Source organism: Tyto alba, unplaced genomic scaffold, assembly GCF_018691265.1.
Source record: "Tyto alba isolate M040663 unplaced genomic scaffold, T.alba_DEE_v4.0 Super-Scaffold_13, whole genome shotgun sequence".
NCBI lineage: Eukaryota > Metazoa > Chordata > Aves > Strigiformes > Tytonidae > Tyto > Tyto alba.
The window spans coordinates 12,516,954-12,541,387 of record NW_024881275.1 but is presented as its reverse complement, the minus strand read 5'-3'; the positions used below and the strand labels follow the sequence as shown (position 1 = coordinate 12,541,387).

At 39.2% G+C, this 24,434-nt stretch overlaps 1 protein-coding gene across 5 annotated transcripts in view; it reads left to right on the top strand.

The window, feature by feature from the left end:
* The window catches only part of LPAR1 (lysophosphatidic acid receptor 1), a 75,779-nt gene that overhangs the window by 12,524 nt on the left and 38,821 nt on the right, over positions 1 to 24,434 (top strand). For 3 of the 5 annotated variants that reach the window (XM_042787805.1, XM_033001530.2, XM_042787808.1), the window contains exons 2-4: positions 2,647 to 2,747; positions 11,528 to 11,697; positions 23,471 to 24,218. In XM_042787805.1, coding sequence (XP_042643739.1) covers positions 11,638 to 11,697; positions 23,471 to 24,218 — 808 coding nt within the window. In that variant the 5' untranslated portion in view covers positions 2,647 to 2,747; positions 11,528 to 11,637. The remainder of the gene's footprint in view (positions 1 to 2,646; positions 2,748 to 11,527; positions 11,698 to 23,470; positions 24,219 to 24,434) is intronic. The other 2 variants (XM_042787806.1, XM_033001529.2) reach the window with 1 other exon arrangement.

Here is a 24,434-nt window from a genome sequence, read left to right as displayed (position 1 = left end):
TTTGTTTGGTTGTTTTATGCTGACCTGATCATTTTGTTAAAGAAGCTCCTAATGCATCTGAAGAAACATGCATGTACCAGCCAGCAATTCTTGCATTAAGGCAGACAGCTTACTCGTTCCCTCAGGTGAGAATCTCTTCTCACTCTCAGCCACTCTTCTCCAGCCTTGCCAGTGGCAAAGCAATGATCATCTCTAAGGAATCCTTAACAAGCAAACATTAATTAAGGTCATTAGTAGAAGCTATGTTCCTGATAGATAATATCTGAAATAAGTCTAGAGGCTCTGGATGCTAATGAGAAGGCAACTTGATGTGTTGCCCTTAAAGCAGGAACTGCAGGAAAATGAGAAAACTGAGGAAGTAATGCAGAATTTTTTGACTTTTCAGAAAAATCTCAGAAGACGCTTTTCAGAGAAGTAGGAGTCATCAAGAGAAAATGAAGTATCATTTTGGACTTAAAAACCAGCAAGAAAATGCTGTCCAAGAGATGGGTGTGGAATAGACACAATATGGAAATAATCAGGAAAGGACATTGAGCAAGTGAGAGAATTGCACTGGATGGTGCAAACTGACCTAGGTCAGGGAAGTACAGAAAGAATTCTTAAAAAGGACAACTGCACAAACTAAATGGAAATTTTGTCTGATGGTAAATAAGATTCCAAGCCCTTCAGTGTGTAGCAGAGAGAGAGGAAGTATCCTGTGTTTGGTGGGAAAAAGGAGCACGATTCAGTTGTGGATAGCATGGTGGTGGCACTTTTAGCAAAAATGTTGATATTTGAATAGAAAATTAGTGCCTCTTGATTATTTTTTTTTTTTTTAATCTCATCTGAGCAGTATGTAGAGAAACCTGGTATGCTGCTGCATGCCTTGTAGATTAGCCTGATGCTGTTAGTCCAGTTTGTACCATAACAGATATGTCTTAGGGTGAGTGTGTTCATGATTTCATACGTTACAATGCTACATGCAATGGGTTTGTCCTTTCAAAATGTGTTTTCTGTTTATTAGTATAACGTGGCATTTTCTTCTGATAGCAGAAGTCAGAATAGTAAAGATACAAATCCCCTAGAATATTCTGAGGTAAAGGAATTAATTGTTTTGGACGCGGAAGACTAGGAAGGCTGAGAAAAATCTTTTTATTTTTAATAAGATACAGCAATGTTTAGTTTTTTGCCTTCATGATGGGATACTTATGTGCCTTAGAAAAGACCTCTTAAGTGAGTATCTTGCTACTACTGACACAGAGGACGGAAGATGTTTGTTATTTTCTGTTCAAGATGTTCTTGGTCATTGCCATTAATCTGAAAAGAAGTGTCATGATAGGCCAACTGAGAATCTACTCTGCTTCCTCAAATACCTTTTGCCATGAGTAACCAACAAAAAGGAATCATGTGGGTGCATGTTGCACAAAGAATGGTGAAGGGGCTCTCTTACTCCAGTGGGGTTGGACCTGTAGCAGATGATTGGGGAAGTGTGAGTCCTGCCTTCCTCAGCTGCCACTGAGGTCATCAACAGAATGCATTTGAACTTCATGGGGACAGGATCAGACTGTTGGTTTGCCAGAATAAATTAAAAAAAAAAAAAAAAACAAAAAACAAAAAACAAAACAAACCCAAACAAAACAAAACAAACAAACAAAAAAAAAAAAAACCACAACCAAAACAACAAAAAATGCAGCCCCAAGGTAAAAACAATTCCAAAAAGAATTAACAGCTTGTAATTTGGGGACTAATCTACTCTCCAAAGAGCCTTGATGGTGGCCACAGTAAAACATCTGAAGGTCCCTTATGGGGATAAAACATCAGAGCAGGTAAGGGAGAAAGGCAGACATGCATAGGTTAATTACAGATGCTTGAACTGTCTGCCCTTTGGTGGAACCCAGTGCATAACTGCGGTCAGCCTTCTTTTGTCATCCTCAAAAGGGGTATGAGGCATGGTGACAGGCAGAATAGAGTGGCACATGGAAAAGATTTCCCTGCAAGACAAATGCTTCAGGCTATCCTACTACACTGAAATTTTTTGCATTGAAAATCTTTGAGTAGAGATTTTTTTTTTTCTGCTTTTTGGGTGGATGGGCACAGACTTTGATCTTACCCCAGTGGGATAACTGGGAATATGACTCTCCTGACCTATGTGTTCTCTTTGAAAGCAGATGATTTCTTGGAGGGAGTGCCACTGCACATTACTATGTTATTGTTGTAAATTAGTTCAGTGTGTGGTAAATGAATAAGGTGTCAGATTGTCTGCTTAATCTTGCAGTGGAGCAGAAGGGACAGTTCTACACAACACTGCCTCTGCAGAGTTCATGAAACCATTTAGCTTGGGTAAGGAGGCTCCACCTGACACATCTTTGCTGAACTTGGGGGCTTTATTCTGTCATGGGCAGATTTAGCTGCAGTCATGTAGTACTCGCATTATTAATTATTGATGCCAGAACAATGATCTTTCCCTGATTAGCCACAGAGGTCCTATTCAGAAAGGTTTTACTGATGTAATTTTTTTTTTTTTTTTGAAGCACAGGCTGCGCTGTGAATGCAAACAATGTAGATTTGAGAACCTCTGTTGATTATTGTTGATTATTGTCTTGTGTAAGAGTCCTACTGAACGCAAGGACATTTTTAAAATTTGTGTTGAAATCATTTTCTTTCTAGCTTTGGATATACTGCTGAAAACCTCATCTTTTTTCCTTACATAAGGAGGGCTAACCAGCTGTATTGTGCTCCTGCAAGTGAAGACTGAGGCAGTGGAAACTGTAAGTCTTTTCTAGCTTCAGGAAGTTGCAAACTTCCCTGGAGCACCTTTTAGAAACTCTTTGAAGTGTACAGGTGTGAGTTGGCTGAAAGTAGAAGGGAAAGTAGGAAGGATTTGTTACTTTTTTTTTTTTTTTCTTTAGTAATAGGCTTTTGGGCTTCCACATTTTTATTTGCTCTCTTTAAGTTATCTCTCTTATTCCTGGTATTTTTTTTTTTGTAAGATGCTTTTCAGGTGGCTGGACAAGTTGAGGTTAAATTTCCCAAGGTGGTGTTTGTTATTATTTTGGTTTGGTTTGGCTTCAGTAGCAGCTGAAGGCTCTGGCTAGCTGTTGCTGTTCTCCATAAAGCAGTCTGCAAAGTGATACACAGCTAAACTTGCTGCTGTCCTGCTTCTGATGCTTTTAGAGGCTAAGAGGTGGTTGTGCTGTGTATTATGTGGAATGTGTGCTTTTTCTGACAAAGTGCAACCAAAGCAGGAATCATAAAAACATAGAAGCAGATGTATTACTTACACGGGACCATAGCAGTAATAAAATCCCTGATTCTGTGGTGTATCTTTGTGACACTGAATCACTTCCAAGACAATTGTTTAGGACATTGCTGCTCTGAAGTTGGAGCAGCAGCAGTATAGACAGTACCTGCTTTGACATGTTTAGTGGCTGTGTCAGATCTGAATTTGGGAAAGATTTTGTCCTTCTGTTTTTTTCACTGTCAAAGTCACAACTGCTCAGATTGTTTAAAAAAAAAAAAAAAAAAAAAAAAAAAATCAACACGCACACCCACCCACCCACAAAAAACCACAACACCATCAAAAATCCACAAAAAACAACAACAACAAAAAAAATACCAAACCCAACAAAACCAACAAACAAAAACCTGAGAAAAGCCAGAAAGCAGATGATGCACGTGGGGTAAAAGGAGGATGTTTTTCAACAGCCAGAAGAGATCTCCAGTCCTGTAATCTAATCTGTTGGGGTATTCATGTTCTTTTACCCTGCTCTCCCCAGAGGCTTTGAGGTGGGTCAGACGGTGTGTTGGAGGTCAGATGACAGGTAGCATTGGCACTTGCTGTCCAGAGGTCTTGCTGGAGGCTGCTCTCCTGCTCTCTCTCAGCGCTTAGGCAGGAGGCTGTCACAGCCCACCTCGCTGCCAACCCTTTTGCAGATGTTTGTAAGCCTTCCCCTTCGCTTGGCATGTCCTGTAAATGCAGCTCTGATAGTGCTCCTGCAGCTCTGTGTATTGAGATGCGGCCCTCAGCTTGTTGGATGGAATATTACAAAATCTCATCATGTTACCATATAGCCAAACAGTGATGGCAGGAGAGAGGGATTAGTTCAGATCAGTTCTGTTTTTTGGACCATCCAGCTCAATTGTCCATTGTAGTTGCCAGTTTATTTATTATTAACAAGTCTTTTGTTGTTAACAGTAAAACATTTTAAAATACTGCATCATTATTCTTGTTGCATGTCTCCCTCCCTTTTAAGTATTAATGATATTTTATTTAGCCAGTTTTTGTTGTTCATCTGTTGTATCATGTTGGAAAATTCTCTTCTTTTTTTTAAATAATTGCTCTGGAAATGTTTGTGCTCAAGCAGTGTATTACTTCACCAATAACAGAAGCTCTGTAAACAGAAATTATTTGGATAGAAATTGATGCTGTTGGATTAACCCACTCAGTCCATGAAAGAGAAGATCTGATCTCTTAAACAGTATCTACAGAGAACTGACACTTAATGTCAAAGTGAATTAACCACTGATTACTGCAAAGAAATGACTAAGTTATTTCTCCACAAGGACAGGGATTTGATGGAAAAGTGTTCCTGGATATGGATTGACTTTCAGTTGCTGTTTGGACAAATATGTATGCTCTGTTTTGGGGATGAGGTATTTTCACAAACATCTTTTACTCTGTGTAGTTATTGCCTGTCTTGGTGCACGTGAGAAATTATTTTTTGCCCCTATGTGATATACTAGTTTAACAGCAGCATGGAAAATTCATTTTGTTTCTTGTGAGGATCTCAATTTCTTCCTCAGAAGTGAATGAGTAGCTTGGTTTCGTTGCATCGTCTGTCATTGATCTTCTCAGACTGAAAAATCTGTCCAGTTTCTTAGGGCTGGTTGTAATGTTTGTGATACTCTTGCTGGTGAGAAAGGGCAGAGGCCATCAAGTATGTTACTCTGGGTTTTGGGGTTGGGTTTTTGGGGGGTTTTTGTTTGTTTGTTTTGGATTTTGTTTTTTTTTCCTTCAATATTTCCAAGGTAAAGATTTCCTATTCCTGTGTCTGAGTCTTTCCATATGTTAGCAAATTCCAGTAAAATCTATATTTCTAAGCAGTGAAGTTAAACTGAAGAAATGTTTGGCTTTACTGGCAGAGGCTGTTTTCAGGGGGTGCGATGGTACAGCCAGCACAGGAAACAAAGCGACGTTGTCCCTTTCCTCTGGCTCTCCCTTTCCAGACTTCCACAACACTTCAGCAAAACTTCACAGATCTATTTCATGTTCGTTTTTACAAAGAGCTTCAAAATGCTTGAGTTGCTATAGCTTCATAGCTCCTTAAAGCGGTCTGTCCTGTAACTAGAAGCAAGAAATGTGAAGGCGATGGGAGGAGTCATGTTTGTACAACTGGTCTTCACTGGGACAACAGAGGGTAGTGTTGCATGTGCTGTAATAACAGGTGTAATTTGTGCAATTTGTTGGTCATTAGTCTGAAGGCATGCTGAATAGTTACATCCACTTCCTTCTACAAGGATGTATAGAACAGTGATACAACCCAATCCGTGCTCACATCAGTCCCTCTGACATCAGAAATAGATAAGTGTCTTCATGCAATTACTGACAAAATAATTTCCAACTCCAATAATGTAATTTCTGATTCACGGCTATTAAATCTGTTTAATTAGTACCATATACTAGATCTATTCTGATACTTATTGCTATAGTAATACATGATGGATGTGACAACAGCCTTTATCCTGCTTTCCTGAGAGAGGTGTCAGGTGAAAGACCCAGGATGATACCAACCATGCTGCAGAATTTGTACAGTAAAATGTGTGTATTCAAATACACACCCTGTCAACAATTTCACAGGGACAGTTAATTTAGTGCTAGCTTCCAAACTCTATTGATTCATCTGCTGAGGCAAGAGAAAGGGCTGTCTCTTTTCTGAGACATCAGAAATTTGATGGGGAAATGGGAAAGAAAGTCTTGTTAAGTGTAAAAAAGACTTGTTGCTGTTGTTCAGAAGGACTTAAGGCAAGTGCACAAAAATGGGCCACACCATCTCTCTACAAATCTCCTATTTTATTTCTTTTATGCTTCTTTTGCCCAATACTGAATCACAGCTGTTAACTTACTGCAACTCTTGATTGCTGAGCAAGTTAACACAGGGCTCAGGAAGTTATCTTCATTTACAGGCAGAACATACCCTGGAACAGAGAGAGCGGGCAGAATTGGGAGGAAATACAGACTGTAGAGATCATAACCACTTAAATCAGTTCAGCTTGTCCTTATGATTTGGCAGGTCATCCAGTAAAGTTTCACATGCTTTATGCAGCTCATTCTGATTTGTCAAAGTACAGCACATACCAAACTCACTTCAAGATCCAGCAGTCTGGTCCCTGATGCAAAACAAGATGTTTGCTGAAACACCACCCTAGATGTGCCATGCAATGGAAGAGGAGAAAAGTCCTGAGGTGACAGGACAGAAAGCTGGTATGTGGCTTTTCCCCTCATTTTAACCAGTAGTGAACTGATAAATTTAAAATAATAACAATAATAATAATAATAAATATGGAGTGCTGTGCTTATGTAAAGGCTTGCTGAGACTGTGTGAGAGAAGTCAATACTGACATCAGAGTTTGGATCACCGTGCAATTTCAGGAAGACCAAGAGCTTGTTATCAGCATTTCTGTGGTATTGTTTGCCCTTTGCCAGTCTGCTGAGACTATTGTTTCACAATTGCAGGTACCTCTGCTCACCTATGAAATCATGTTGACACGTCTTTGGGGTTTATAGGATTTTTTTTATTAATTGCTTTAAAATGTATGTCAAGATAAGTTTCATTGTTTAAAGAGTCACTATTAAATAACTTTTTCAGAAGAGTTTTAAGCTAGTGAATTGTATTTGTGTAAGTGAATCTATACATCCACTGTTCAAAGTGACAACATCAGAGGTGGTGAAGGCTTTACCTAAAATAATATAGGGACTCAAAGTAATATCTTTGCTAGGAAGAATATCTAGTGCTCTGTAACTTGCAAAAGAAAATGAAAATTTTTGCAATAGTTCCTAGCAGTCACTGCAGTAAAGGAACGAGTAACTGGAAGGCCTCTTCTTTCCTCAACAGCATGAAATTGAAACCAATTCTTCTGCCTTTCATCTTTCTTATGTGCTAGAAAGTGTATCTGTAGTTGTTGTTTTACTGACCAAGTGGTTCCTGGAGAGCAGAACAACACCTCCATGAATAGGTAATTAAAAGTTCATGTTATCACCATCACTGTAACGAGTAGTAAAGTGAAGAAGTAGACAGGTCAAGTCATTGCTTTTGCTCTTGCCTGGGTGATGTTTGTTTGCATTTTTGCCTTATACAGCTGCCACGGCAGGGTTGTGCTTTTAATTGTGTATTGAACAAACTAATGCTTACAAGCAGTGATTGTTTAGTGAAGGAGACTGCTGGAGGTGAGTGGTGCAAATAATTACTTTTGGATGGCAAGACTTCAGATGGCACATGAAATCTGGAATGTGTCTGAAGTGACATCTGGAAGTGGGACCCTTATGTGAGATTTTTTTCCTACTTTCTTGCCTTTCTGCATGTTGTTTGAATGTTTTATTTTCCTTGACGGGTTTACAGGTCCTATCCATCTGGGATCAATTAGGATTTAAAACTGTCCTCTGAGAAACTGTAAGTTAGGCTTTTATTCACTAGAGGTGTTCAGGGAGGGTAGCTTTGTTTAACTAAGTCACATTTAACAGCTTCAAGGTCATATGAAATCTGCACCTTCAGAGTCATGTAATCCTGAAAATTTAAGTCTGTGGAGACAAGCCGTGGTACCAAAAGATACTCTGAAAGGGGTGCAGGAATCCAAAGCTGAGACATAGCAACAATGCAGGACATCTGAAATTGTCTGACACAAGGGACAGCCACGGATTGTGAAAATCCAGTTTGCCTTTCAGTCTCAGCACCTTACCACAGTGGAGGCACTGTATATTTGTGGGCCCGGATGAGAAACACAGTGATGCAGAAGTTGTTGGTATTGCTGTGTCACTCCTAAATTACAGGTTTCGGTATACTGTGCAAGAAACTGGGGAGGAAGAAGAGTAATAATTTTTGTCATTGTAATGGAATTTTCGGAAGCAGTTCCTTCAAGGCGATGTTTTTGTGATACATGATTGCATTTCCCCTAACTACTGACAAAATTGCATGTTATTCTTTTCTGTGGTCTCAGACAGCTGATCCAGAAATCCTGATGCTTAATCACTGCATGTGAGAGAGCAGTATGTTTTGTTTGGTGAGGATGCATGTTAGGTATGCACTTCTCTGCTGAGTGTCAGCTGATTTAATTTTTTTTCTCAGTTAACCAGAAACTCAATGTGTTATCATAAGTGACTTCCTAAATGTTGTAGTTTATGATGAAACATAGTTTCTTAGAGATGAGTCACCTTCACAGAGGTTAAGAAATTCTGTAATCTTCATTTTACAAAGTTTAGATACAGATCCAAGGTGTTTCCCCAGTTTGCAGTGCTCTATCTTGTGTCTATCAAGAGAAGAGTACATAGAGTGGTATTTGCCTGTGACACCTGCAGTTCCAGTTCCTCTCCTTTTCATATGTGAGAATCTGCTTCCAAATTTCGGTATTTCTTTCAATGATTTGTGGTGGAGCAAGCCATCAAAATCTCATTAGTAAGAAGCCACTCCTGTGCTTTTGTGTTTCAGACTTCCTTTTTAATAGAGATTACATTTTCTGTCATAATGCCCTTTAGCGAAGTTCATTTGAGGATCCTGTTCCCCTTATTTGCAGTTCTTGAAAAACATGGAGCTGCACCCTGAACTCACACGGGTATTAAGTTAGGAGCCACCTTTGTTTGCTTGAATGGACTCAGCCTGTTTTTCCACTGCTGTAAAAGCACAGTCCCCTCTATACTTTATTATTGCTGGAGAAGATGAGAGAGGTTGGGAGTGGGGTGAGAGTCCTTTTGTACAGTCCAACCTATTTTCAGCTGGAATGCTTTTCAGAGCCTAACCAGTTGGCAGAAATTCTTAATCATTGTGTATGTCACACTCAGGAGGTTGAAAAGGTGTTTGCAGAAGAGCCTTCCTTTCCCTAGCCAAACTGATGGATCAGTGCAATGAAACACAAGCAATGCAAATGCAGCTAGTTGCAGAAGGGGAAATATGAAATGGCCATAGACTTAGGAACTTTTTACCAATTCTGTGTTTTCTATTTCTTGGAGAGATGATGAAATATTACTACAGGCATATTTCTCCTCTCATCTTCATTAAAATGCCTATTGGATTTTATGGGGTTAAGATTTTTTTGACATTTGTATTCTACCTAGAATACATAGATCTAGCTAAAGGCTGAACAGACTTTAGATTTCTTTTTTCTTAGTTTTCCTCTTCTGCTCTGTGATGCTCCCTATTAAAAATTACCATTTTTCTCTCCTTTTTATATGTGATAAACAGGGTTTTATGCATACATCTGGTTTTGGTCTAGATAGTCTTCCCTAAATTCTACTTCATCGGTAATTTTTTCCCCATCTTCATTATTCAAGAGCAGCAGCATTTCAGGATCAAGAGACTAAATTTTAAAAGAAACTAAACAATGAGCTGATGTAAAGTAGGTGCAGTGACATTTCCACACTTAAGTGTGTTTTGAGAAAAACAGAAACAAAGGTCTTATTTAAGTTACATTTGTGATAGGTCATGAGAGAGTGATGAAATGTGCTGGTTGAGGGTTTTGAGACTGTTGATGGAGTTTTACTGAAAATCATTCTCTTGGTCAAATAGCAAGGCTTCCCTTAGAACAGCAGTAGTTTCAAATTGACACAGTTTCCTTCATTTGTCATGCACAGTGGAAAAATATGTGGATTTCAGAAAGCAGGCAAAACTCTGTTTTTGAGAAGAAAACAGGAAGCCTGAAGGATGTGTAGCTTGGTTCTTTGACTTCCAGTGAAGGCTTTCTTGGAGGAATGCTAAATCTCCATTTTCTGTCCTCTCCATGAGAATAGAAGTAGAAATTTGGAGCAAGGAGTGGAAAGAATGAAAGGTTACTAGCAAGAAATGAGTAGGAAAGAATAGGGGTCATTGGAAAGCTATATAAAGATGGAAAAAGTGATCCCAGAGCTTGGAAGATGAGACAGCTACATGTGACGTAAGGCATGTGGGGATGTGTTGAAATGTGAAGCAGGCATTTCAAGATGCTGCTTTTTAAGAAGGAGGCATAATTTCCACAGTGGCGTGCAAAGGCTGAGTTTAAATGAACAAGACAAAAAAAAAAAAAAAAAAAAAGACATAACTGACTCAGAAAAGCATGTGGACTGAAACTTCCAACTTTTCTACAGCACTTACCTGTTCTTTCTTGGCTTCGTAAATAAGTGTTGCCTTTGAAAAAATGAACCAGTGGTCAGGAGTGTTACTAGCATTGTCTGTATGATTACCCCATGGTCTCAATTTGAAAAATATCACTTAGGTTTGGTGTAATTTTTGGCATATTTGTTGGATGCTGAATACACTTTGCTTGAGTGGTTTTCCACCGTGACTTACAGAATAGAAGCAATAGATGCAGAGAGCAATAGCTGGTTCTCCAAAAATCCTTTCTGTGGTGGCTAATTTATGGGTTGTGTTGTATATGTCTGGCCTGATTGGGGGGAAAAAAACTGCAGTAACCTTAGTCTGAAATTTTTAAATGGGATTAATTTATTGGCCAATTACAGGGGTTTTTTTCCCCCTTTGTTTGGCTTCCTTTGCACAAAATAATAAAAACACATGCGGAAGCTAATCTAACCTTGATAAACATGATAGTTATAGACATAACTTCATTCTGTTGGATCATCAGATCAAACTTTACGTGGCAATTCAGTATATTAACCTGCATCAAATCTGTGCCTATCTGGCAAAACCAAAAAATGGTATGGTTAAAATAAATCAAAATAAGGATGTCATAATGTTTAAGTTACTTTTCTTAACACAGAAGAAAAGTTCATATGATCACCGAACTGTGAAACTATATTTATTGAGGAAATAAATGCATCCTAAATTCTAGCAAGTAATTCTATGAGTACTCTTCTGTGAGGGTTTGTTGTTTTGTGGGGTTTTGTTTTTTGTTTTTTTTTTTTGTTTGTTTTTTGTTTTTTGTTTTTTGTTTTTTTTTGGTGTGGGAAAAAAAAAAAAAAAACAGCACACACCTCCCCCCCCAAAAAAAAAAAACCATAAACAAAACAAACAAATAAAAAAAACATTAAAATGTTAACACAGTTCCAGTGATCTATAGGTGACCATCTTTCCTTGCAAATGTGTACATGGTCTGTGCATTAGCCTTCTTGCTGTATTCAGTTTCTGTGAATTCTAGTTTGTGTGGTCAAGTGAATTGTTTTGCTGTTCTGGACCAAATTCCAGTGTGCCCTTTGAAACTTTTCCTGCAAATCTGTTGTGAATGGTCATGTAAGCACGTTGGGTTGTGCAAACTCACAGGCTGGTTTTGTAGCAGCCGAGGGGCTTGGGAGTTGACTGTATATCCAGTTCTGTTGTTATTCTCAACTTTTTTTTTTTTCCCTTCCTACTAGGAGCAAATGCCAGCATGACTAGGGTCTGAGGGAAGTGCTTCTGTGTTCATACCACGGGTTTGTGGGTGCAGAGGAAGGGCTCAAGGACAGCAGGGATATTTTGAGCTACCATGGATATCCCCACCGACTTGGTGCCGTCCTCCATGATGTCCCAACCTGAGGTGATTGAGGTGAGTAGACCACGATCAAACTGGCAGCTGAACTGACTGAACCTCTTTGTTATTTCCTCACTGAATCCTAGCTTTTTCTCCTGTCTCACTTTGGAATCATGGAGGGAATTTGTACTGAAATATTGTATTAAAGACACTCATCACTTGCTAAGAATGTTGTTATACTTTGAGACATTACATTGCTGTGTTATAGTACTATTTGTAGAAGAGAATATATGGCAAAATATGATCTTTATTGACTCTGTGTAGATGGTCCCTGCACTATGGTTCAATTTTTACTGTGCCTAATGAATACAAAGTAGAAGAACATGATTCAATTGGAATAATACCACTGAAATTTCGGGTTCAGTGTCTTATCGGAAAACCTAAGGTTTTAAACCAAAAGCAGCAATAAAATTAATAATACACTTAAAATTACTAACACACTAATCTTGCTTTCATGAATCAAAGTGCATTTCAGACTTGCTGTTTATAAATACCTAAATGATTTGTTCAGCTCTGTGTACTAAACATCAAGTACTTCTGTTCAGGATGTTCACAAGAAAACACAGTAGGAGGTGTTAATAAGACAAGATTTCATCTCAGAAAAGCATTTTCAATGTCACTTTGACTTCATAGAGACCCAAGTGTCTATTACAACTTAAAACTTTTAAGGACATATATTTTACTGAAGAGGGCACCACAGTTGATTAGGCAGAGGACATAAATTGGAGATCTGTTTGTTTCATTTGCTTTTTTTCATTTGTTTGTTTACTGGAGTTTCTCTGGGTCAGGAGATTACATCTCTTAGCAGTATACACTGAGAAGGGCAGTAGTTCAGAGATCCCTGGACCCTGTGAAGTTATAAAAAATATGTCCCCTAATGGGTGTTGATGTGAAATTAGCTGAATCCAAAATCTGCTTTGAAGAAACTTCTTTGTGCTCCTCTTCCTCCTGTTTTTCAAATGGAGAACTAGTATAGCTTAAAAGTAGTTCTGTTGCTTTTCAAGTCTCTGGCCCTGTTAGGGTCAGAGAAGGTTTTTGTGTCTTTACAGCAGAACATAACACCTGGTAGGAGGTAGATGCTGTATGTTTGAATCCCAATCTGCTTGGCTACTGCCGGACTCTCTTCCCTTTCTGGAGAAAGGCTCCTCTAGACCATCTCCTCGCATGCTCTGAAAGGCACTTGTACCCCTGTCTCCATGGGTTCTCACTTCAAAGGCTTCTTTATGTATGACAAATTTGGTTATCTTAGGATTGGTGTTTAGGATAAATGCCTTCTTGAAGGGAAAATAAGTCCAACTGTGGTGCAAGAATGAGTGGAAGAAAAGCTATCACTTGTAAAGGACTTGATGGTCATCATAGTCACCATTCTGTTGTACTTAAGGTTGAATAAATGCACGTCTTGTGTCTGCAAGGAGTTTTTTCTGAATAAATCCTGCCCTGGACTTGCATCACTAGACAAAAGACTAGAGAAAAATGGATGATTCTGGTCATTGACTGGTAGGTAATCCAGATATCTTCACTCTTGGGTTTTAGGGTCTGTGCTTCAATGATACTTGACTTGGGAGCTGAAAAGAAATGGCAACAGGGAGCAGAGGAAAGACTGGTATATGTGTGGGTGATTATGGTAGAAAAATATCATTCATGTTGTCAAAATGGACTCAAATTTGATATCCATATGGGCAGACTTATATGCATGAATGAATTCCCACGCATTTCAGTAAACCATTGTGGATCTCATGGTTGATACAAGTCTTCAATCCCATGTAAAGGAGTAACAGCTCCAAACAATCAGCTGGGAGCCACATGTATGTTTCTGAGGGTAAGGAAGATCTTTTTATAACAGGCAAGGACATAGTGAGACACGTAGCTAAAGAGACAAATCATTAGATGGAAGTATTGAAGTAAAGCACTTTTTCAGACTGGGACTGCATGGGTTTGCCTTTTATGTTTGTGTTGACATACAAATGAATTTTGGATATAGTTTAGAAAACTATTTCATTCAAATTTTTCTTCCTGGAGGACATCATTTTGACTTTTAAAACTGAGCAGATGCCACAGTGTGCTGCAGAACACATTTAGAGACTCAAGTTTTAAGGAAGGATTTTTTTTTTTTAAACTTGGAAGTAGCCTTGCATGCCTTCTGCGTGAGCTACATGGCATCTCAATTACAAAAAGAAGTGTTTTGCCACTTTAAGCTTTCTTTATCTTTAATCTTCTTTTTTTTTAATCTTTAAACTTTCCTTTAGCTTTGCCAGGATAGTTGGTTTCCTTCACATTTGGTCAACTCAGCCTTAGAAGTAAATATTATCTATTTTGTATACCCATGTATGTATGTGTACCTGTGTGTATGCATCTCAGTAATAAATACTCCTTCTTCCTATGATGAATCCTTTAACTGCACAGGGCAAACAAGAATAGATTCTTATTTACTATGAGGTAGAATCCAGAGACCTCATCAGGATCTTTTGCGATCTGAAGCGTACCCTGACAGGCTTTAGCTTGGGCTTGAATCTTACAGATGCTTGTGGTGGCACCACAGTGAGGGAAGTTCCTGCTAATTTAATTACAAATGGTATCTTTCTCAAGATTTGTCTTCTGAGACAGGAAACAAATGATTCACATTTTGAAAGAGTTTTTGAAAGTCACTTCTTGATACCAAGTGTGAAATTGTTGCTTTTTAAAAATATTCCTATTGCTAGTGTGTCAACATGGGAACTGCTTTTGGTGCTCTCTACAACCTCCTGCTGAAGCAACATGTTTTCTACACTCGTGTCTCTTCATACCCTTTCTATGCACTAACCTGTCTGAAGCTCTCTGCTCCCATCTTCTTCCCCCCCCCAGCACACTGTTACTAGACATAAGAAGTGGTGATTAAGAGAACAGATTTAAGGCATCTTGATCATGTTTAAATATGAAAGATAAGTGAAGTTTCAAGGTAGTTTAGCCTATCCAGAGCTGAAATCTGTAATAGCAAATAGTTCTGGGGCACTGTTCACAATATGACAAAGAAGTCAATGAAACAAAAAAATTCCAGAATATGCTTGGAGTTTTTGGCAACAGGGTTGTATTATAAGGCGCAATCTAGTGATTTCAGATTAGATAAGGCATTCAGCTCTTAGAAACAAAATGTAACAGAAGTTTTTTATTTTTAAGATGGGATTATTTTGTGGCACATATGACGACTTCATACCTCAGCTATGTATAAGCAAAATTGTATCATGAAAACCTGATTAGTCTGATAATGCAGTAAGCGTAAAGTTAAGTAATTCTGTAAGAAGCATTTAGCATCCCAGAGGGCTTTGCTGTTCGCAAAAAGGAAACATAACAAGTGGTGATCTAAACTGATTAGTGTACTCTGTGGAGTGATTAGTATCTTCTGTCTTTGTGAATGGCATGAGATGAATTCTGCAGTAAAATCTTTGAAGAAGAAATAATTTGAGCTCCAGTTGCTTAATGAACCAGGGACTTCCAACAGTGCCTCAGAAATGCTTAACACAAGAAAACAACAAAAATTCATCATTCTCTCTTTGCTTTTGCCAGCAGTGGCTCCTACCAGCCAAATACTAGAAGTAAATGAGTACATTTAAATAACTGCCTTGCAGCTGTTCCAAAGAGAAATCCAGAGCATTTTCCATTATAGTGGCCTTTCATGGCTGTGTGGTTACCAGAGCCAAAAAACACTTTTCCCACTCTGTGCTATTGAATACTTCTCTGGTTATCCTCCTTTTTTCTCAACTAGAGTGGAAGAGATTTAAACTATCCTTTTCACAGAATGGTCATCCTCAGTAGCTTTTTCCTCTTTATAATGATGCTTGAGTACTGACTCTTGTGGGGTGGCACAGCTGTTGTCACTTCTTTCCCCAGCAAAGTCCAACAATTTGCATTTTGGATTTGGTGCCCAAATTTCTGCAGCCAACAAATGTGCGAATTTTTTTCTCCCCTTCTAGGTGAGTAAACAACTTAACCTCTTTACCAAAACAGACCTCTGGTGGTGATAAATAAGGTAAATGAGAGAACAAAAGGAAATGGTGAGACTGGAAGAAACAGTTTGTCTTAGGGATATATCCATCCAGTTAGAGGCATTGTAGGGGAAACTTAAATTCCAGTATGCCTTTTTTTTTTTTTTTTTTAATATTCTCATACTAGATGAGATTACCAGGTGTTCAAACTACATCTCCATTTTGTTCAAAGTAAACCAGTGCTGCCTTATGGGCAGCTGCTCAGTACTGTGTGAACAAGTTACTGATAGAGAACCCATTGTTACCAGAGCCCTGAGAGAGAAAGATTTTTCTGTGTTCTGTTTATATATTTCACAAAACAGTCCATCAAAGCAAAAGAAAACGAAACTGTCTGATGTATATTTCAAGAAAAAAATGTATTTGCTATGGTAAGCATAGGATAGTATTCTTATTTCCATTTGGAAATCTCAATTTCCAGCCCATAATGAAATTTGCTATGCTCATTAACATAATTTTGAATAAGCATTTTGCTTGTAGGCTAAACTCTCCCAAGTGCTTGCTTTGCTGGTTTGCTTGGTGAGGAATGATGGAAGGTGTGCCCTGGAGATGGAAGTAACTCAAATAGCCTACAGCATTTTTTCAGCATAAAAGGCCACTCTTTAAGCTGCTGGAGCCAAAAATCAGTTCCCAGCTTGGCTCACTGAACACCAAACTGGGCCGAAAGGTTGCATGTTGTAATTCATTATGCATGGAAACTCACTTGGGATGTTAGAGGTGCAGATTTTTTTTTTTCTTTCTTTTTCTTCTACTATGATGGCTTGACACAGACTCTGTGCTGCGCCTCTCTCCAGAAAGCTCTTCCTGGGGCTGAGGTCTTTGGGGAAGGTCTGTCTTGGGCTGCGCTCGCCCCACACAGCAGCCTTCAGGGACTCAAAGCAGGTCAGATGTGTGGCCACGATGTTCAGGTTGAGGATAAGGCAGGTTGGCAACCATGGAATGAGCTGGGCAAGACAGTGGAGAAGCCTAGTATGCATCAAGACACAGACTTCTTTTGAAGGCATAAGAGGTGGCATATTTCAGTCACTATATTAGATAACGGAATATAATTGCCTTCATGTGTGTCTCAATGCCACGAGGCATTGAGTCTATACCCATGTTTGACTAATGTTTGTGAAGCTCAGCTTGTCATGAAAGCTTCCCCAGAAGAAAATGGAGCTTCAAGACCCTTACAGAAACTGTTTCTATACTCTGTATGGGACATGTGGGCTCAACTACCCAATCTGGGCTTAACATGCCCGATCACATCTCCCCTAGTGACAAAGCCAATTAGCTTATTTTTGCAATACCTCCACATTGCAGTGGTGCTCCCTTTGAGAGGACCTTGGAAGTGCTGTATGGTCTGGAAGCACATCTTTAGTAATCAAAGTGTTTCAGCCATCCTAGCAATGTAAGGGGGGGGATGTGATGAGGTAGAGTTCATGAGGTAGAACTATGCCCTGATTCAAACAGTCTTCATTTCCTTCTCAACTAGAAAACTGTCATCAGAACATATAGGTAGTGCTGGTGAGGTATACAGCTCATCTGAAAATGCTAGACCTGTGGAAAAGGAGCAACAATACAGCAGTGTCTGATTTATTTGGTAGGTTGCTGGAAAGATGAGTTCACTCTCTGTCTTTCCATGGATATTTTTTTTTCCAATTTTTCTAGCTTTTTAATTTCCTAAAGCTCCTTTTGCTTCCAGAATTCTGCAGTGAAAGAGACTTCATGTGTGCGTACATGTTTCCTTTCTGCAGAGGGAGAAAGTTCAAGAAGTTGAAACCACAGAACTGGCAATCTGGGGCCCTGTTGGGCCAGCTCAGTGTGCTCCTGACCATCACTGCTCTTCACTAATGCTCTTGTGTTTAAATAGTGAATTGCATGGCTCCTGATTCACCTATTCTGAAAAGATATAGGGCCGAGTTAAGGTATTTCAGACCTGATAGTTAGTGACCCTCACATCTTCCAGAAGAAAAGCATTTTTAGAGTTAGCTGGACTTCCTGCTCTCACCCTTTCCTTTTTTAGCCCACGGAAGCTATTTTTGAAATTGCTTTTGTAGCAGTCGACAGTGAATAAGCACTAAGGAAGGTCAACACCCTCCCTGCTTTTGTAGTCAATCTGTGGAGGTTGTAATCATAGTTTCCAACAGGATCTGTGTCACTTGTGAATTATACCTTCTAGCAGTAAAATTGCTTCTTTTTCCAGTGTTGCTAGTGGCTGGGTCTCTTTGGTACACTGTCTAGGTATGTTGGGTTGCCCTTTTCAGGTATAAACTGTAGGATACAGAGAACTTCTCAGTTCAGGTTTGAATAGTTGGGACATTTGCTAGATCTGAGAGTCCATAGTAATACATACATCCTATGACAAAAGCATCCTAAAAATTAACTGGATATGCTAACTATTGCCTCATGATCCATAAGTAACTTTATGCTTCATCATGTTATAGCAGAGTTAAAGGGATCCCCTCGCAAAGAGATTAATTTCCTTCTGTCTTTTCAGCTGTGTGAAGGGCAAAATGAGTTTAGTGAAATTAAGAAGTAGCCTGCTGTGACTGAAATACTACATCTTATCGTAAAAGATTTTCTTTAAGTCCATTGAACAATTACTTTGGGATGTGCAGTTCTGAAAAAGGGTATGTAAGGAGCTGTTGTATCTTGGTGGTAGGGTTTCATGCTTTCATTGTGCAGATGAAATTATATTTGTACATAAGGCATGATAGGCATAAGGCTGTAATGAATCAGGACCCTTGTCTTGAGTCAGTGGTTTTTTGATTTTAATTTTGGGTAATCACCTCCTCAACTTCTACTTTTATCTTTAAAGGAAATACTATCTCTTCCCCTTTATTTTTAAACCTCTTGTTTATTTTGCATTCTTCAGTTTGAACAATAGTTTGTGCTTTTCATTAGGTAGTGGAGAAATTTTTGCTGCAAATGGGACTTTCTTCTCATCTGTTACAACTTTACTTTCATAAAACCCATGGTTTTGCAGTTGTGGCTTGAGAAACTATTTACATATTGATTCAATTATTCCTATACTTGCTAATGCGTATTTTAAAGATATTCTTAATTGATACCCTTATTTGGGGATTTTGAACTTGGTGGTTCCCCAGATTTTTTCAGCTCTAGCCTTCCTGGTATGTTGGTAAACTTCAGAGTATTTACCTAAACTGAAATCAGTACTACTGCTTTTCTATTCATCAATGCTCTAAATGTAAAGCTGTAAGAAACATAGTGCTGTTCTGGAATTCTAGTCTACCATTTACAATTCTGCATTTCCTCTGAAATGTTTTCTGGATTTCTGGGCAGCACTGAGAATGGTAAATATTATTTTGGGGATCCAAGGGTAGCTATCTCGGAATTAAAATCTCATTCTGTATAGATTGAGTCTCCTCAGTCTCATAGACTTTAAGGAGACTGCATGCATGTTGCATGACTTCGGCAAAATTGAGGTCTCTGGCTTGTACTTGACATTTCATTGTATGCAAAATTGTCATCATCCTCAGACTTCCTTGCCAAATAAATTGCTTTTCATCTCCTGTCTGCATGGTGGGTAAGAAAACAGCAGCATGTTGAGGTTAATTCAGTAAAGGGAAAAAAACAGAGGAGCAGACTGTGTTTGGAGAGCTTAGGGTTAAAATATTTTTAAGGGTTTTCTTGGATATGGAATCATTTTTGTGGCTTCCAATTTTTAAAAGTGCTGTAAAAGTCAGACCTTAGTATTCTAAGAATGTTCAGCTCTGTTTCTCTCTGAGAAATAAATGCCCCCATGCATGCTGGAGGGGTGGGGGTGGGTGTCTTTTTTTACCTTTTTGTGTTGTTGCTTTTGTTAGGTGGACAGAGGAACTCTGCAAACACTGATTGCAGTGGGGTCTGTAAACTGATCACTTGCCCCTCAGGCACCTTGTGCTAGCTAATGCTTCATTTAGACAGTATCAATCAGCAGCATTTGAAGACTTGTTGGTGTTTGTTTTCCACCCTCAGCATCTCTTCGTGCACCCACCACCCAGCTGGCAGGATCCAGAGATCGCCTCTCACCTTCCTGCTCCAGACAATCGGTGCCTTCTCCACTCCAGTCTCTTCCCAAGAGGGGAAGGTGGTAATGGGCAGTTCACCCAAGGACATCCCATAGGCCAGCTGCTCCATGCCTTGGATCTAAACCCTCGCCCCATTCTTTAAGCCGTGATGGAGAGCTGGGGCAGCAACAAGATTAATCAAGCACACAACACTCAAAAGCTGCTTATGTGGGGTCATCTTCCCCATCTCCCCACTGACATGGTCCTGTACCATCAGAGGAGAGGAGCCAGTAGGATAAGTATAGTAGATAGTGGCTGGAAAGGCCAGTGCGAAGGGGACGTTTTGGCCATGGGATGACTAGGTATTGACTGTAGAAACAGAGGGAGTTCAAACGATTAAGCCCTGGTGCCAAATTTCCTGGTCTGTGTGTACTGTTTCATGGTTATAACTATGTTTCATGATACTAAGGGATTTAACTCCATGTACTCAGGATTTTCTCATTCTCTGGTTTGGGGCAACTATGTCTTGAGTATTAAATCAATCTCACATGGTTAGAGGAGGCTTTGCTTTTAGCCTGCTATTACTCCTTTTTGCTTTATCTGTCTTGCTGGTTTATAATTCAGACGTTTTCTTTTTGTACTTAGATGTGTCCTAGAGGTTTAGTTAACACTGGCAATTTGCAGCTCAGTTTGTTTTATACTTCTGATGAGATATACTAAATGGATGAGGTAAATCTCAGGGCACTGCACATCTGGCTTACCCAGGCAATGAAACACACTGAGTGAAACTTCAGGAAATTAAAATATAAACTTCCCTGCCCCTTTTCCTGCAGGGGCAGGGGAGGGGATGGGTCTGCCTGCTAGCATATGCCATTATGGTATGTTAACACTTTCAGTACTCAGAGATACGTTGTATTTTCCTCCTGCTTGAGCCTTTCCAGTCAGATAGCAGCATCACAGGCGAATGTGATGCCTTGGGATTGTACTTTTGTGACCTGGGAAGTCAAAACCTTCCTATAAGATACACACTGGTGTCTGAGAAAGCGGATCATCTGAAAGTCCCTTGTTTGAACTTTTGTCAGGAAAATGTTTCTTCCTCTGCTCTTCTTCCCCTTGGGACTGAAAAGATTGCTTTTAAAGGAGATCCCAAGTTGTAGATTAACACACCTTTAAAACAAAACTGCTCCAAAATCCTGTATGGAAACAGAGCATTTTGTTCCTGTGTCTTCAAAATGAGAGAAGCCAGTGAGCCTCATGTTATTCCTCCAAGATTACTCAAGTGCTGTTATGCTTTTAAATTTAACAAGTCTGACTCTGTAGCATTTTACATACTCTTATGCATGTTGCATACATTCAGCCCTGGCTGATATTACGAAATCAGGGGATAATTCACATTCTAAACGCAGTGCAAAACAAAGTGGGGGGAAAAAAAAAAAAAAGTGTTATCTACCACATCTTAAATTTCTGAATTACGTGTTCTGCCAGTTCTCACCACAGGAGCAATAGTGGAGCAGGAATCGTTACATATGGGCAGCAGCCATCTGAAAGAAAAATTTAGATCAACAAATACATAGACAAAAAAGGGAATTTATTCAGGATTGCAAAAGTCCACTAGATGATGGAGTCTTGACCTCCTCTGTAATTCAGACTGTAAGACTACATCCAGATATTCCTACAGAGAGCAAAAAAACAGGGCATTCACATAATTAATGCAGATGTTGGCAAGCTTTTATAAGGGCCACTAATTCATTCGTATGACTTCCTCTCTCCCTCAAGGGTTCTTATACTTGACCTGTTATTACCACATGGTCTTTAATCAAAGAATTAAAGCCAGATGTCTTGTAGCTAGGTCTCTCTTTGTTAAGTATCCCTTATAAATTGTTTTTTCTATACAACAGAGAGATCCTAGATGAGAACTTTTTAAAATTCTTAAATAATGAAGGCTGAAAGGTTTCTAACCTAAGAGTTGATGTATCCTAGAGGAATAATAAAAGTTTTATAGTCGCTGTGCTGAGAAATACTATTTACTCTGGCTTTTTATTATCCTGGGTCTGCAAATGTTTCTGATCAATGTTTAAGTTGGAGGTAAAATCATTTTTAAAAGACCTTTTTCTGTAACATAAATCTAAATGTCATATAATGCATTTGGGATATAGGTGAAAAGTTTTGTATATTACTTTATTGGAATTAGCTTAATTGTGTTGACAAACAGAGGAAAATAAAAGGAAACAGAAATAGCTTTGGATAATTATAAGGAAATATTTATCAGATACTATTTTCACTCAAGTCCAGCTCCTACTGTTTCCTAATTCTGTACATTTTTGATTTCAACATCAAGGTTAGGTTAGCTGTAGCATATTTTGCAGAATGGCTGGAACTGTCCGAAACATAGGGTTTTGTTTGCATGCTTTAATGGGAAGAAATTCTCATCTTTTAGTACTGTTGATCTGTTCTTTGTTTGGGCATATTACCTGGTTTCTTGATAAAACTGCACCTATTTTTTGTAAAAATTGAGGTTTAGTCAGTAGAGTTTCACAGCCATTAAAGCAGGGTGTCAGAGCCAGGTCTCCTGGGTCTCTTTAAAGAGAGACTTTTTTGACATGAGTTTCTTGATTTGTTTGGTTGAGGTTTTTAATTATTATTTTTACACCCTCATTGTTGAGCCATGCTAAACAAGGAACCAGGATGTTATTCAGAAGGGTTTCTTTTCCTAAGGTTTGCCTTTTGAAAATTGCACCTTGAGTAATTGATTATAAGTAGGGAAGGAAATTCATTAAGCATTTTCTTGTTAGTCAACAGTTTTATGCAAAACTTGCACATTCTGGTGGAGTATGGGGCTTGTTTGTTGCACCCCTAGATGTGCTCAGCTGAGTACTCTGCAACAAAAATTAATCATGTATTTTCTGACATAGCCATAACAGTACTTAAGGCAAGAAATAAGGTTTGACATTTTTAACACTAGTTAACTCAAATACTGATTTTCTAATTCCTTGCTTCACACCTTCTATTCCAAATTGGAATAAGCCAGTTCAGATGAGTTACACCTAAAAGCACAGTGTATTTCAAAACATGTTTAGAAATGTGCCTGATGGAAACAGAGGAATGATCATAGAAATACGGTGTCGTGCTTCTTTCATTGTTTATAAATACACTTCGTGCTTTGGGGACAGATATTGTCCCTGGCAATTCACAGTCTTAGAGCATATTGATGATCTTAATTTAGGGTCCTCTTCCCTGTTTTTAAGACAGGACAAGAAGGAATGCCCCAGATGAAGACCTGAATAAATTAAAACCTGCTGAGAAATGTAATCTACTTTTCCACCTCTTTGAGGAGCTCTTCTTTTAAAACCGCTACAGCCAAACAACAGTTTTATGCTCTGATAATGTAAATAAGGTGTCCTGTAACAGAGTTAACTTCTCTTAATTATGAATTGCATGCCCTTCTCTTTACGTGAATTTTTCAGCAGGTCTGCTTGGGCAGAAGCTCATTTGCTATGCAATTTACAACTACGTCAGAAATCATGCTAGCTCTCAGAGCAGATGGAAGCACTTCTGGTTGTTTCTAATCTGGTTACTGTTACTGGACTCCTCAGAGCAATTGTTTATGAGTTGTGGAATGTCATTTGGTCTGAAAAAATACATTTGTTCTGAAGCGTGTTCCATTCTTGTCCCCCTCCCCGCTCTCTGTGCATATTTTGTCCATGGAGGGAATCATATGTTTTCAGTTCTGATGTCATTCTTTTTTTTCTCTCTCTTTCCACCCCTCCCCCCTTCTTTCAGTCCACAGCCATGAGCGAACCACAGTGCTACTACAATGAAACCATTGCCTTCTTTTATAACCGAAGTGGAAAATATCTAGCCACTGAATGGAACACTGTCAGCAAGCTTGTAATGGGACTGGGGATTACCGTCTGCATCTTCATAATGCTGGCCAACCTCTTGGTTATGGTGGCTATTTATGTCAACCGCCGATTCCACTTTCCTATTTATTACTTAATGGCCAACTTAGCTGCTGCGGACTTTTTTGCAGGGCTGGCCTACTTTTACTTAATGTTCAACACAGGACCCAACACTAGAAGACTGACTGTAAGCACCTGGCTGCTCCGTCAGGGTCTCATTGACACTAGCCTGACAGCCTCTGTAGCCAATTTGTTGGCCATTGCTATTGAGCGGCACATTACAGTTTTCCGAATGCAGCTCCATACTCGGATGAGCAACCGGCGAGTGGTGGTCGTAATTGTTGTTATCTGGACTATGGCCATCGTCATGGGCGCCATACCAAGTGTCGGATGGAACTGTATTTGTGATATCACTCACTGCTCCAACATGGCACCGCTCTATAGTGACTCCTACCTGGTCTTTTGGGCTATTTTCAACCTGGTCACTTTTGTGGTCATGGTGGTCCTATATGCTCATATCTTTGGGTACGTCCGCCAAAGGACTATGAGAATGTCCAGACACAGTTCTGGACCCCGCAGGAATCGGGACACCATGATGAGCCTCCTGAAGACTGTGGTCATTGTGCTTGGTAAGTGCTTACTTTGCATCCTCCGTTCTACCCCTCTGTTTCTTATCAGATTATTTCAGTAATGCATGTCCAGCTTCTGGGAGGTCAGCAGCATTTGGAAAACACTAAAAGAGGAGGGGGCAATAAGAGCCCCCAGCATTCATTAATATGTTGAGACTATCAAGCTTATTTATGGAAGTGGGTATAAGAGACTTGGTCACTCTGCCCTGTAACATA